Genomic DNA, 14,452 nt, shown 5'->3' with positions numbered 1-14,452 from the left:
CATTCACTGAGTACGGATGGAGAAAAATCCTCTTTCGCTCAGCAAAACTTACTTCACATCCCAAATTTGGTCAATTTTGCTTTCAGGTCAAAATGCCACATGAACATATCATATTTCAGGTTAAAAAACAATATCAGCTATTAATAAAGTTAGTGCCCAATGCAAGTAAGATTTACATGAATGAAAAAGATTACAGCACGGAAAAGCAGATTACAAGACAGCGATTGGTTCATTATTTGTTGGCAAAAACTGTGCATAGAATCCTAATCAGAAGCACAACTCAACTTTCAATCCCATTATTATTTGACACTATTTTGTCTTGGAGTTTGTCTGTTCACCGTTTTAATCTTCCAATGCAAACATACCCGGCAGGTTACCGGAAAATAGCCGCCGTTAATTCCCATAACCAAGATGGGATTGAAAGAAGAGATAAAACTAATGAAAAAAAGGATTTTTGTACACAAAGTTTTAAAGTGCGCACTATTTTGATGTCATTTCGAAATTTGAACGAACTATTGTTTCGTAGTGAGACGACGCAGGGGCCATTATCAATACCAATAAGCATTAGAGATGGTAACTAAGAATAAAGTTCGAGTAATAGGGCTTTATGGGTTTATCCCATTTCTATTGCTGATTTTGTTTTTTTTTTAATACTGACTCTGATCACTTTGAATTACTTTGCTGAGCAACTGCTGTCTAAAAACACTTTTTAGCAGAATGAGAGAAGAGTGAAACTAGCCCAGAGAAGTCAAAAAGATAACATAACCGACTAACGTCTGGCGAATTGCTCTCAAACGACCGGCGAGCGGTTGGCTTCGTCAGTAGTGAGGCTAGCTTTAGCTTAATTGAACGCGCGCCAGCTGAGTGCAGCGGGGTGGGTGGGGGTGCAACAGTGGATTTGGGGGGGGGGGCATATGTGGGTGCGGCGTGGGCTCAATTTCTAAGAACCGCCCTTGACACCATAAGTATAAGTCTCCAAAACAGTTTCTGCGAACAGCATACCTGGAAACTACTGTGCTGAAGTGCTCTAACAGAACTTAACGCTCACTGGTCGCTACCTCTTATCCCGTTTCAGACGACCAAAAGTAAAATGGCCCAGATAAAAAATCAGTCACGCGAAAAATTGCATGAAAAAACAGGATTAATATATTTGCTACAAACTGCGTTTGAGAGAAATTAACAATGATTTCCTAAAAAGTGCTAGTGCCGTCAATTTTGATAAAACATTGCTACTATTATTCAGCGTTAATGAGGATAACAGACGATGACATCACGCCACATAACAGCAGCTGAAGTGCGGCATCAACAGAAAGAGTTAAGGATAGAGATAGTGTGAGAGAGATAAAACGTGAACAAAAAAGAGAAGGAAAGAAACCCTAACCGACAAACACACACACACACCCACACACACACAGAGAGAGAGAGAGAGCTAGTAATAATTTACAAGATGGGATTCGACTCATCAACTTTTAGTTTTCTAGCAATGTTAGTAATTAGATTAAATAGAAAAACAAAGTGCAAAACAAAAGAAAAGTTTTCATAATTCGCAATTAAAAAATGTTCAAATCTGTTTTTTGTCTCTGGATTTCTTCTGTCAAGTAATCCATTTGCGAGACTTTGAGATAAGTTTTGTGTAAGGTTGCCTCTGTTTTATCAAGAAATTGCAAAAATTTGATATTTAAAAGTTGAAAACTATTCCATGACCAAAAAATTTTTTTCTTTAACTGGGACTATTTCGGGTGAGGGGCAGGAGTGGGGTGGGGGCAACAACAGCGCGTGGGGGAGGGGGTCAACAGTGGGTGGTTTTAACCTCTAAGAACCGCCCTTCACACCATAAGTATAAGTCTCCAAAAACAGTTTGAGCTGAAACAGAACAAAGGCTCTAAGAGCACTTATTGCCCACTGGGCTGTTTATCCCATTTTTGAGGACGAAAAGTCAAATGGGTCAGAAGGAAAATCGGTCAAGCGAAAAATCGTATAAAAAGACCGACAGGACCAATATAAATGCTACAAATTTCGTTAGCAATTAATAACGCAAAATGTTGAAAAACCTGTCACTAAGGTAAAGCGAAAAATTTTTTATTCAACGAAGTAAAAAAACATAGCAGGACAAGTCCTGACGTACAATTCAAAGAATTGTCATTGACTAAACAAAAAACTAGACCGAGAACTGACTGAAAAAAATGGGACAAACAATTTCTAAAATCAGATAGAAAAAATTAAAAAAAAAACAAAATCAATGTTAAAACGCCGCATATGAAGAAAAAACCACTAGCGAGCAATCTAAAGTTTGTTCAAACACCGTTTTCTCACTCTACCTTAAAATTAGAGCGAAAAAATTTCACGCCGCAAAACCACTTGCTTTTTCGCTCCACTTCCTGTTTCGGCGTGACCAAAATCACTACTCCATTTGACTTCAAAAATCATGAAAATGTGTGAACAGATCTTAAAAACATAACAAGACAAGTCCTGACGTACATTCAAAAAATTTTAATGACTAAACAAAAAACTAGACCTAGAATGGACTATGAGTGCATTAAAACAATTTCTTTAAAAAATCATATAAAAACAAAAAAACAGAAAATAATACAAAAAAGCCGCATATGAACAAACCACTAGCGAAAAATGGAAATTGGTTCAAACAAAAAACTACGCCTAGAATGAACTATGAATGGGCTGGGAAAACCATTGAAAAAAAATCCGATCTAAAAAATCGAAAAATCAGTAAAAATCAAAGTGAAATTGCCGCATGTGAAAAAAAACCACTAGCAAGAAAGCGTATTTTTTTTCAAAAACGGCTTTCTCACTCTACTTCAAAATTAGAGTAAAAAACTTCACGCCGCAAAACCACTCGCTTCTTCACTCCACTTCCTGTTTCGGTGTGACCAAAATCACTATCCAATTTGACTTCAAAAATCATGAAAATGTGTGAACAGATCTTTAAAAAAAAACAGAGCCAGAAGAACTCCGGAAACGAATCGAAGTGGAAAACCACCTAAACGCCATCCAATTATTCATCAGACAAAACGTATCTCCACTAATTTATGATTATCTTGAAACAAAACCATAAAACAAGTAAAAACAAGAAAATCAAATCTGTTAAAATATGATTTAAAAAATTGGATCGAATTTTCTCATAAATTGAGATCCCGATATAACTATCTCTGTCAAAATTACTTCATCAGCCTAGTATCTACTAGTACCTACTAAAACCGCTTATGAGCATTTTTCAAAATACTTGAAGCCAAATCATGAAAAAGTTTTTAATATTACAAAAGCACATAAATCCAAAGAAAAATTCCTTTCAGCCAATATGGTATCCCGATGCTCGCAAAACAATAGGCAAGTCATAATTAGCTAACAATTTTGTCTAACAGAAAAAAAACAAATAACTGCAAAAAACAAACCCGGCAGATTGCCGGAAAATAGCCGCCGTTAATTCCAATAAGCATGATCGGGATTGAAAGAATAGAAGATATTGAAAAAAAAAGATTTTTCTACAAAAACATTTTTAGGACCGATTTATTTTGATGGCCTTTCGTAGTTGAACATACTTCTGTTTCTTAAGAGAGGCTACACGGGCTACTATCAATACCAATAAGCATTAGAGATGGTAAATAAGACTTATAGGAACCACGTTCAAATAGCGGGCATCTGAAATTGGGCTTTATGGGTTTATCCCGTTTCTATTTCTCATTTTAAATTTTTATACTGACTCTGTTCATTTTGAATTGCTGAGCAACTGATGTTCAAAATCACTTCTAGCAGAATGAGAGAAGAGAAACTAGCCTAGAGAATTCAAAGAGAATTCAAAAAGATTTCACGCAAAATGTTGAAAAAGCGGCAAAATGAGGTAAAGCGAAACATTTTTTTTTGTTCGACGAAATAAAAAAATTAGGAGCGCTATAATAACCGGCTGAGAAGATGAGGGCGGCTATTGATTAAGAAAAATAGTTTCAATGTTCGCCATTTTTTGTCGTATTTCTCAACAAAAAATTGCTTCAAATCCACAAAACTGTAACGACTTGTTATCTAAAAAATGCTCAAGTAATAGGGGGTCTTTTCAATACCCATTTGAGGCAGTAAAACAAAACAATCGTCAAAAAATCTCATAAATTAGCCCAAAAATCAGCAAAATACATGAAAAACCTCCGAATTAGCCTAAAATTCATATGAATTTCCAGAAACCTTCAAATCATTAACAAAACCAGCCTAAAATTAACAAAAAATCATAACCAAACCTCTTAACCAAAAAAATTGCAAAAACTGCTTTAAAATGCCGCACGTGGACAGGAAATTTTTCTCGCTTACAGAATTTTTTTTTCACACCTCAATTTCTCGCTCTCTAGAAACCAGCAATATGAACAAAAAACCACTCTCTTTCGCTCTACTCTTCATTTTGTTCAGCAACAGAATCACTCCAAATTTTTCACGTGTTTCATTTCCTGCTTCAAAATTCACTCTAATCAAATTGATTTAAAAAAAGAATTTCTCTAATACTCCTCTTCGAGTTGTAAAAAGACAGCGCCCCAATACAATTCACATTCTTTGAATTGTAAAAAAGGGGACCGACTAAATAATAGCCGTTGAGAGGCTGACGGCGGCTATTAATAATAACTCACAGATGGAGTAGCTTACTATTTTCTGGAACAAATTAAACGCTCAAAATCAATAAAATGTGTCGAACCTCAGCTAGGGAATCATTTTATATGAGAAATAATATTCAAAATGGTAAAATGATGAGCATAACTCACCTGGCACCGTGCAGAGATAGAAGTGAACAATCTTGTGTACAGTGCACATGTGTGTCTTGAGGTTGGCTGCTCTGCTAAACTGTTTGTGGCACTGAGGACAGCGGAAGGAGTACTGGGCGTGCTTGTCTTGCACGTGACGATTCAGAACACCTCGACTGTCAAATGCTTTCAGACAGCCCTAGAACCACCAAACCTCATAGAAATTGAAAAAAGCTGTCTGGTGAAGACTGGAAAATCTTGATTTGCGTCTAGTAAGAACTTTAAAATTGGTTTCAACCTTACACTTGTTGCATTACCAGCTGCATGTTTATCCTGTCTTTACACTGGAATAAGAATTAATTTAAAAAGAAGTAAATCATTTCAAAATTCGAACAAAATTATTGAATTGCTGTTGTTGCTACTGAAATCAATTGCTTATACCGATAATTACATGTATTATTAGTAAGTTTTTATCATAAAAAAAGTAGCAAAACATAAATTATATGGAGGCGTTACAAATTACACTTACCAAAACAGAGCATTTGAACTTCTTCTCCGACTCCTCCGTCGTGACCTGAAATCAGAAAAGTCATACAAGATAAATTCAAGATCTCTTCAAAAAATACAAATCTTTTCAAAAAGTGACAAAGTTGGGTTAATGAATACGGGATTTATTTCATCGCGGCATTAATTCATACTAACTAACAACCTGGCTTCCTTATCAAAAGATTACATGATTGAGTGATGTCCAAGATAATGGCAAACGACGCAGATCAGACAAACCTTTAAGTTATACCTTCACAAAGCAAATTTGTGATGCGACTTCGACGTTAAAACATCAACAAAATAGAATTAGATTAGACATTTCAATTTCGATTTTAGACATCAAACTTCCCTTGGCGCTCTAATTCATTTCTTTTCCATGAGTATTAAACTATAGTCAGTTAATGCATTCAATTGAGTTCATTTGTTCAAGCTCACGCGAAGCGCATCAAGAAGACACACGACAATACTAATTGCATCAAACTTCAAATCCTTCGATCGCGCGCTTTTTTTGACGAATATTGCCCAAAAAATTATTCAACAGTTCTAGATTACCCCAAAATGCATGTCTAACTGCACAGAATTGATTTACGCACGCAAACCTGAAATAAGCAAAACGAAGAACGAAGTACATAATAAAAAAGAAGGATCGGTAATGTGCCTGCGCACATAAAATGCTATCTCTACTTAGTTTATACAGCGCATATTAAAATTGCAGCTTGACATTTACCAGATCATCGATTTAGGAGAAACCGAATAGATGAGAAAAGTATTGATCCATCCATTTTTAAAAAAGGCAGATTTTTTGAATATTGTAAGGTTTCTTTAAAAAGCAATCACAGACATCGACTGTGACTTGACTAAGTAAGTTCTTAAAGCATCAATTGCTCGTTAAAACGGGCAAAGAGTAATTTAACCTTAATTTGTATTTGAAGACATTATAAAACTTTACGTCGCATTATGTAGGTTACTACAAACAAAAAAGCGTTTTCTTCAAAAAAAGTGATTTTGTAAATCATTTTTTGTAGGAATTAATGCTTCGAATTTTGCACAATTTTTGAAAATTTCTCATTATAACAGCTAAAAAACAATTCCCTGTTATCCCCTAGTACCATTTAGATCAACAGATTTGAAGTTTATTAAGATGCTTAATTGTCCTTTTCTCGACAAAAATAATTAACATAACCGACTAACGTCAAGCCAATTGCTCGGGCTGGCTTCGTCAGTAGCTAGCCACGGTTTAGCGAGGCTAGCTTTAGCTTAATTGAAGGGGCGTGAGATGAGCGCAGCGTGGGTGCACCGGGGGAGGCTGATTGGGGCAACAGGTGGGGGGGGGTGGGAGGGGGTCTTTGGCTGCAGGGGTGGGGATTGGGGGACTGGGTGAAGTGAGGGGGCTGATGTGTGTGTGTGGGGGGATTGTTGTGGGGTCAACCTCTATGAACCACTCTTCATACCATACGATTAACTCTCGAAAACAGTTTCTGCGAATCGCATACTTGGAGACTAGTGAGCTGAACGGCTCTAAGAGAACTTAATACCCACTGGGCGGCCTGTTTATCCCATTTTTGAGGACGAAAAGTCGAATTGGTCAGCCGAAATATCAGTCAAGCCAAAAATCGCACTGAAAAAGACCGACAGGACTAATAAAATTGCTACAAATTTCCTTTGAGAGCAATTAAAAACTGATTTTAGAATGGAAATTCTCTTTTGTCTCTGCTATAGACAACTATTCAACTTATAATTTGATTCAATTCATCTTCAATTGTGTCCTTCAAAAATGGAAGTGTCCATCAGTTTTAAATGGAAAAATATAAACCAGGACAAATTGCACTCAAAAGACAGGCGGGGCTAGGCAAGCACCTAGATAAATTTATGTTTATGAGCGCAAAAAATCCACCCCTGGTGGAATTCCAACCCGCGATCTCCGGAGTCCTCGACAAAGGTATTCACCGGCTATCAGGCCCCTGTGAGTTCCTATGCTACAATTACTTTTGCTATATCAACAAACTTTACTTCGCGAGGAGAGCAACAGAGATCACTCGAAAATGAAGCAAAGCGTGAAAAGTCACTTGAGAAGTCAAAGAATGTTCTAGAACAAAAGCGCAACAATGGTCAAGCTAAAATTTTGCATAAAAGAGACACCTTTACAATAAGTTCTTCAAGCTTCGTTCAAGAGCAATTAAAATAGCGAATTATTCAAACATTTTCTTTATTGGGTGTTCAATTGCATTAAATTTTTGATAGGTTTGGTACACACATAAAACTAAGAAATGTTAAATATCCTCCTGCATTTTGAAAATATGCAAAACAATCAACAAACTTTTAAAAACAAACAAAGTTAATCGAAAGGTCAACCTGCTGATTTACAAATAGATAGAATTATGAATTATCGACAACGGTAAGTATTTGAGCCACACACACGAGACGTTGCTTACCAAAAGATCCTCAGAAGGGGCATTAGGAAATTGCTGCTATTAAAAATAGGTTTTAAATTGAAAGTACCTTTAATTGTGTTTGGAAGATGCGACCATCGGCTAACTAAAAACATTCACAATTAAATAATTCATTTTCAACATCGCATGTTCTGTGCATTTAAAAGTTTGATAATTTGATACAAAAATATTTGTACCTGAATGTTACAAAATCTCTTCAAAAAACGGACTCAGCAGACAAAAATTCTTGAAGGTTGCCCTGATGATTTACAATCGGAGATAACTATTCACACGGAACAATACATTAGAATCTCGATTGAGAATTGGAAATTTTCAGGATAGATTATTAATTCAGAAGGCTCTCGATGATATGAAACATTGTACTTATCCCAATGAAACTTGAAAGCTCCGCTTAAAATGTGAGTAAATAAGCCTTAACCTAACAACTCATAAAAAACAACAAATACTTTCTTGGTCAAAAATAAAGAACTAGAAACTAGATACCTTAATGTCCACCAAGACATATGTAATTCTAGAACCCGCTAATAGTGATGATTAATATTTTTTCTCTGAATTTACAACAACGTTCAGCAAAAATTTAATCGGTTAGTTATTACGTTTCTTTACCTCGCAATCGTCGATAATCTTTCTTAACAGTGAGCATTTGAGATCACCTAAATATTCAGAAAAGAATTGAAAATTGCATCGTTTATCTGTCAAAAGGACCTCCTCTCCCTATCCAGAAGCACTGCCCACTCGTCTATCCGTCCCTACTTTTTGCTATGCTGCAACTGATTTTATATTAGCAACAAGCTTTACTTGGGAGTGAGAGCAATAGAGATCACTCAAAACTTAAAAACGAAAGCGTGAAAAAGTCAATTGAGAAGTCAAAGAATGTTCTAGAAGAAAAGCTCAAAAAACGGTCAAGCGAAAAACTTGCATAAAAAAGACCAACACGTTTACAATAATTGCTATGAACTTCGTTCAAGAGCAATTAATTAGATCCTCTAGCCTCAAAAATGTGATAACTTAGAAAAGATTTTGATGAAAAACGCCGCCGTGTCGCCAATAAAAGCGTTGCTCCACAGAGTTTCTCGGCCCTTGTAGCATATATGTTTTTTAATAAAAAATTATCTTGCACAAAATTTTTCTTCATTTGCCAACCTACGAAATGCACATAATACAGCACAAAACCTTAGGGCTAACATGTCGCTGCAAAATTAGCTTAAAATCTTTTTTGAAGCCCGTATGAGATCCAGATACTTGGGAAACTAACACTTTGAATCCAGTAATCGTGATCATCAGCTATTACAGAATTTTGTGCTATATTGTGACTTTGGTATGTACTACTGCTTCCACTACTTCCACAGGGAGCACTATTCGAGGAGCTAGATGAGCTGCTGGCATTCTGTTCCGAGTTGCCCTTATCCTGGAATAGTTTTGCAATTCTTGTGGCAGTTTCCGTCTGATCAGCGACGACCGAGCTCAACACATTACTTGTGACATTTGATAGTTTAACTGGAACTACGCTCTCGCCTCCGTCAGATGTAATTAAGTTAATGACGCTAATATTGATATTGATCGGAGGACCACTATTCGTGTTCTGTTTCTCCGGATGTGGTGGGATACTAGACGATGAACAACTACTACTTCGACTATTGAAAGATGAGAAACCAGATTGGCGACCAGATGAGGCTCCTCGTTCTCTGTTGTCTAACGAGTGATGAGAAGCATGTTTGTGGTAACTCTCACTCGAATCGTAGTGATGTCGCTTACTGGCGTCCGAGTTGCACCGCCTGTTGGCAGCGACCCCTCCCGATACATACATTCCACTACTTCCCTCATTTATAATTAGTTCTTCATCATCTGAAAAGCCGATCACTGAACTCGGATTCGAAGCTGAGCGCATTCGAGGGTTTGAGAAGGTTTTTGAGCGCACGGCACGACGACCGCTGGAAGTTGCACACCCCATTGGAACCCCAGCAACGCTGGCTGGGTTCTGATGCATGACCGTGTTTGGGTTAGATGTGCTTGTTGAATTCATAGTTAAAGGAGATGGCACCGAATATACATGCTGTGTATTGCGTTTTTGTGGCATATTGTTAAAAGCAGTAGGAATATCCTCTAAAGACGGACTTCTAGATGGTCTGTCAATTACACTAAGCTTCCAGCGCTTGTGTTTTGGGCTTTTACTGATTACATCAGTACCCGGGTAGTTAGCAAAATTATTGAAAAATTCATAGGTATTTATATTATCGTTGTTGCGATTATCTACTCGATTGACAAACTCGGTTTGTCGACCGGAAGGGTATGTATTGATAGTTTGCTGAGAATACAGTGGTTGTTGATGTGCGTTTCTGGACTCGAAATGCTGTGGCGGTTGGATGACTGCTTGCGAAACTGGCCTCGATTGTTGGCTTTGAGGAAAAGACTGGCTTGAAATTTGCGGCTGCGATTCGAATTGTTGGACATTTGGAACTCGCTTTGGCGTAAGGTTATCAACATTTTGGTTACCATTTGTTGGCTCGTGTACTTCTGTGACAGTATCCAGGTTCAGAACGTCGAACAACGTGTTCTGTGACGCACCAATGGAAGTGGCCGTTTTATTGATATCTTCTAGAATATTCTCAAGTGAGCACGATCTCGCCATTGTGGAGGAAGCATTATTGCACGGAGTGATCTGGGTTGAGTTTGGCGTTGTGTTTACAGGAATACTTGCAGTAATTTCAGTTTCGGTATGGTCAATTTCTGACGATTGTAAATGAGGCCGATAGGAGAACGTATTCATATCTTCCAGAAACGAATCGAAATCAACGTCGTCGAAGCCTCCGTCTAAATTGAGAGCATTCAAAGCACCCGTTTGATAACCATGAGGGGTTGTTGGCAAGCTGGACTGATGTCGACCAATGGCCAGATCCATGTGACTCCATGTATTGCTTAGCACCACGTTATTACTGCAAGTATCTTGTTGTTGCGGCTGTTGTTGATGATGATGATGCTGCTGGTACCCGCCAACGTAAAACATTCTATGGTCATCAAGGTTCTCTGAATGAGACTGTGGACCCATCAAATCTCCCAGCTCATTCCGCTGAACATTCTCAGAACATTGGCTGCCACTACTGAATGACGTCCTCAATTCCTCATTCGCTCCGTAAGAATCACGGGGCGATTTGAGAGACTCGAACTCCATACTTTGTGTTTCACTGAATTGGCTGAAAACGGACTCAACGTTTGAAACATCGCTTCCGAATTGGCTTGTGTTTAGTTGATCAACATGAAACGGTCGGTCAGAGCCAGGTGATCGCTGCCCTCTGTTGCAATACAATGAGTAAAATCCCGAACTTTCAGATAGAAGGTCACAGCCAACTGTGTTCGAGCCCCTCGAGGGTCCCTGGAAACTAGACCGTTTGTTCTGACCTTGACCGTAACTTGGTTCAGAATAAACTGAGTACTGCTGGTCAGGAAATGAATCTGCTCCAAAGCTCACGGAGCGAGCCATTCCCGAAGGAGCAGCCGTTGTGGAGAAATTGTAAGAATTGTGGCCTCTAAGAGCTCCCATGTCATCAATACTAAATACTTGGTGACACTGGGATTGGTTCGAATTCACCCAACTATGTGGAGAACATGGTATTGAATTGCTTGCTACTGGTACCTCGCGTTGCTTTAGATTTGGAATGTCAACTGTCAGCTCGCCGTATGTATTATTATAGCTCTGAGGAGCTACTTGACAAGATGGAGAAATGTAACTTTGATTAAAGGACCTCTTCCGTGATAATTGAGTTCCGGTTAGAGGTGCTTGGCTGTAATGAAACCCCTCATTTGCGGTTTGAAAATCGTAACTACACGTGACTGGGAAATCGAGGTTGTTTTGGTTGATCACGCGTGAGAAATGTGATGGTTGCCTGGTTGATACGGGAGTAGGAAAATTACCCGTATCTTTGACCAACAGAGGTGTGGACGTCACATTGCTATCATCTACCGATATGCCCCTAGGAGACATATTCAGAGCCTGAATTTGCCTCTCCGCGGGCATACTTTAAATTACTTATATCTTCATTTTGTTCTAATCAGTTTTGAAAATAATCGAAATAGCATTTCATACTGAAATGGAAACAGTAGTATCACATTCAATTGGATTATCACTGAGCAATAAAAAAATTATGCACAAATTGTTAAGTCGCAACCGAAACTGCTAGAATGAAAGCATATTTGGGGTCTTTTCCATTATAGCCCCCCCCCCCACAAAATTATAGCCCCCGTATGGTATAATTACCATGATTGGGAGGAGGGGGCTCTACGTTATATGACCACTAAGCTGGGGGCGGGGGGGGGGCTATACTAGGAAAGATCCCAGATTTGATATGCAGATGGCTCCAAAAGTCAGCTACTGCTCGCGTCCATTCATAGCAAAATTAAATTAATGCTGAATATGGTTCACCCGTTTCCGTGATATATATAATTTTGGTAGCCTATCGAGTCTTTGAAGCATCCACTCCAACAACAAAACCCAATTTGTTGAATGATATATTTTGCTCGCTATTGTTACATATACCTGGTCAATTTGACTATCAAAAGCTAATAGCAGGCTTAAAATGGCTGAATAAGCTGCTTAAAATTTAATTCTGCATTCATCAATACTTCACTCACTGACAAAATAAGCTGCACGGTTCATTGTAGTACTGATGAAAGCAACCGCAAATCAATATGGATCAATGCTTTACTCGCCCCAGCTTAGCGGACATAAAACTTTTATAACCACCGCTCTTGATTAAAAAAAAATGATTTTTCATGCCCCAAAAAAGCATTGATTATTTTTGTGACCCTCAAAATAAACGTCACAGCAGAGTTCACTCTTCAGCTAGTTTTGTTGTTGTTGCAAGGAATCCTCAGCTCATAACTACTCTACGATCGAACTCATTCTTCGAAGTGACCTCAATAGGGCGAGGCTTGGAGGTGTTCGAAGAGTCTATCTGACCAACCCGTCGAACATCAAGAATACTTTTCACAGTGTCAAATATTTTAATGAAAGACTGCTGAACTGCAATGTTCTCAGCCTGCTTGGGTTGAACGTAGTTTTCAGGAGTATTTTCGGGAATGTTTCGGGATATTTTGTAAAAGACAACAGTCATTTTCGCAATATTTTCAAACTCAATCTCAGATAAAGTTTTCTTCACAACACTGGACCAATCACGTTCCACTCATCTCATCGACAATGATAGAAATATGATCGAATTTGTCTTTGTTTAGCCGAAGCTGACTTACGCATTCCCGTAAAATACACAATCATTTCCAATTTACCAAATACTTCAATTTGCAAGTCAAGTGTTCTTGAGTTGACTTGCACAACGCGTGTTTCAAGAGGCTACGTGACTTTGCGAAAGTCACTTCTAAACTCTGGCAAAAATCTCAAACCGCTTCGCGGTTCTCGATTATTGCAAGACGTTGTCAGTGACTTCATCAGGTTCACGTAACCTATACTTCAAAACTAAAACAACACTTCAAAACAACGTGCAGCTAGTGTTACGTGAAACCGTTGAATACAGAACGGTTTCTTCACAAGTAATCTACAATTCGAGAAACCCCACCATTAAAACGCGGTTTCCTGCCTGTACCTCTCTTTATAACAAGTAAATTTATCCAGTTATGCTATGCCATTCATTTTTGGGCTGATGCTGGCTTTTTGTTCCCACCTTTGCCTTCATTTGAGCCAATGGTTTGCCGTGTTCATCATGGTCACCATGCCCATCCCTCATTACAGCTATATTAACGTGCAGCAGAATGATACTTTACTCAACTATTTAAACAAAGGCTTGTAGGTGTTCGAAGAGTCTATCTGCCCAACCCGTCGAACATGAAGAATACTTTTCACAGTGTCAAATATTTTGTCGAAAGACTGCTGAACTGCAATGTTCTCACCCTGCTTGGGTTAAACGTAGTTTTCAGGAGTATTTTCGGGAATGTTTCGGGATATTTTGTAAAAGACAACAGTCCTTTTCGCATTATTTTCAAGCTCAATCTCAGATAAAGTTTTCTACAAAACACTGGACCAATCACGTTCCACTCATTTCATCGACAGTGATAGAAATATGATCGAATTTGTCTTTGTTTAGCCGAAGCTGACTTACGCATTCCCGTAAAATACACAATCTTTTTCAATTTACAAATACTTCAATTGGCAAGTCAAGTGTTCTCGAGTTGACTTGCACAACGCGTGTTTCAAAAGGTTACGTGACTTTGCTATAGTCATTTCGAAACTCTGGAAAGAATCTCAAACCACTTCGCGGTTCTCGATTATTGCAAGACTTTCTCAGTGACTTCATCAGAGTCACGTAACTTATATACTTCAAAACTAAAACAACACTTCAAAACAACGTGCAGCTGTTGTTACGTAAAACCGTTGATTACAGAACGGTTTCTTCACAAGTAATCTACAATTCGAGAAACCCGACCATTAAAACGAGGTTTTCTCTCTGTACCTCTCTTTATAACAAGTAAATTTATCCAGTTATGCTATTCCATTCAATTTTAGGTTGATGCTGGCTTTTTTTCCCACCTTCGCCTTCATTTGAGCCAATGGTTTGCAGTGTTCATCATGGTAAGCGAGCATAACTCCATGCCCATCCCTCATTACAGCTATATTAACGTGCAGCAGAATGATACTTTACTCAACTATTTAAACAAAGCGAATGATTTATCAGCAGTCGTTCATTACAACCGCCGTTCTTATAACAGTCTCAGTTTCTT

General features: G+C 38.2%; 1 protein-coding gene across 1 annotated transcript in view; it reads right to left on the bottom strand.

Annotated features, from left to right (window-relative positions):
• Nucleotides 1–11,805, bottom strand: part of LOC142344432 (uncharacterized) — a 31,767-nt gene extending 19,962 nt beyond the window's left edge. Inside the window, exons 1-3 of the mRNA XM_075396072.1 lie at nt 8,985–11,805; nt 5,263–5,307; nt 4,755–4,932 (exon numbers count right to left, since the gene is read on the bottom strand). Of these exons, the coding sequence (XP_075252187.1) occupies nt 4,755–4,932; nt 5,263–5,307; nt 8,985–11,741 (2,980 nt within the window). The 5' untranslated portion in view covers nt 11,742–11,805. The remainder of the gene's footprint in view (nt 1–4,754; nt 4,933–5,262; nt 5,308–8,984) is intronic.
• Between the last annotated feature and the right edge of the window lie 2,647 nt (nt 11,806–14,452).

The sequence above is a fragment of the Convolutriloba macropyga genome, chromosome 8 (assembly GCF_964194025.1).
Source record: "Convolutriloba macropyga chromosome 8, txConMacr16.3, whole genome shotgun sequence".
NCBI lineage: Eukaryota > Metazoa > Xenacoelomorpha > Acoela > Convolutidae > Convolutriloba > Convolutriloba macropyga.
This window is presented reverse-complemented; position numbering and strand designations above follow the sequence as displayed.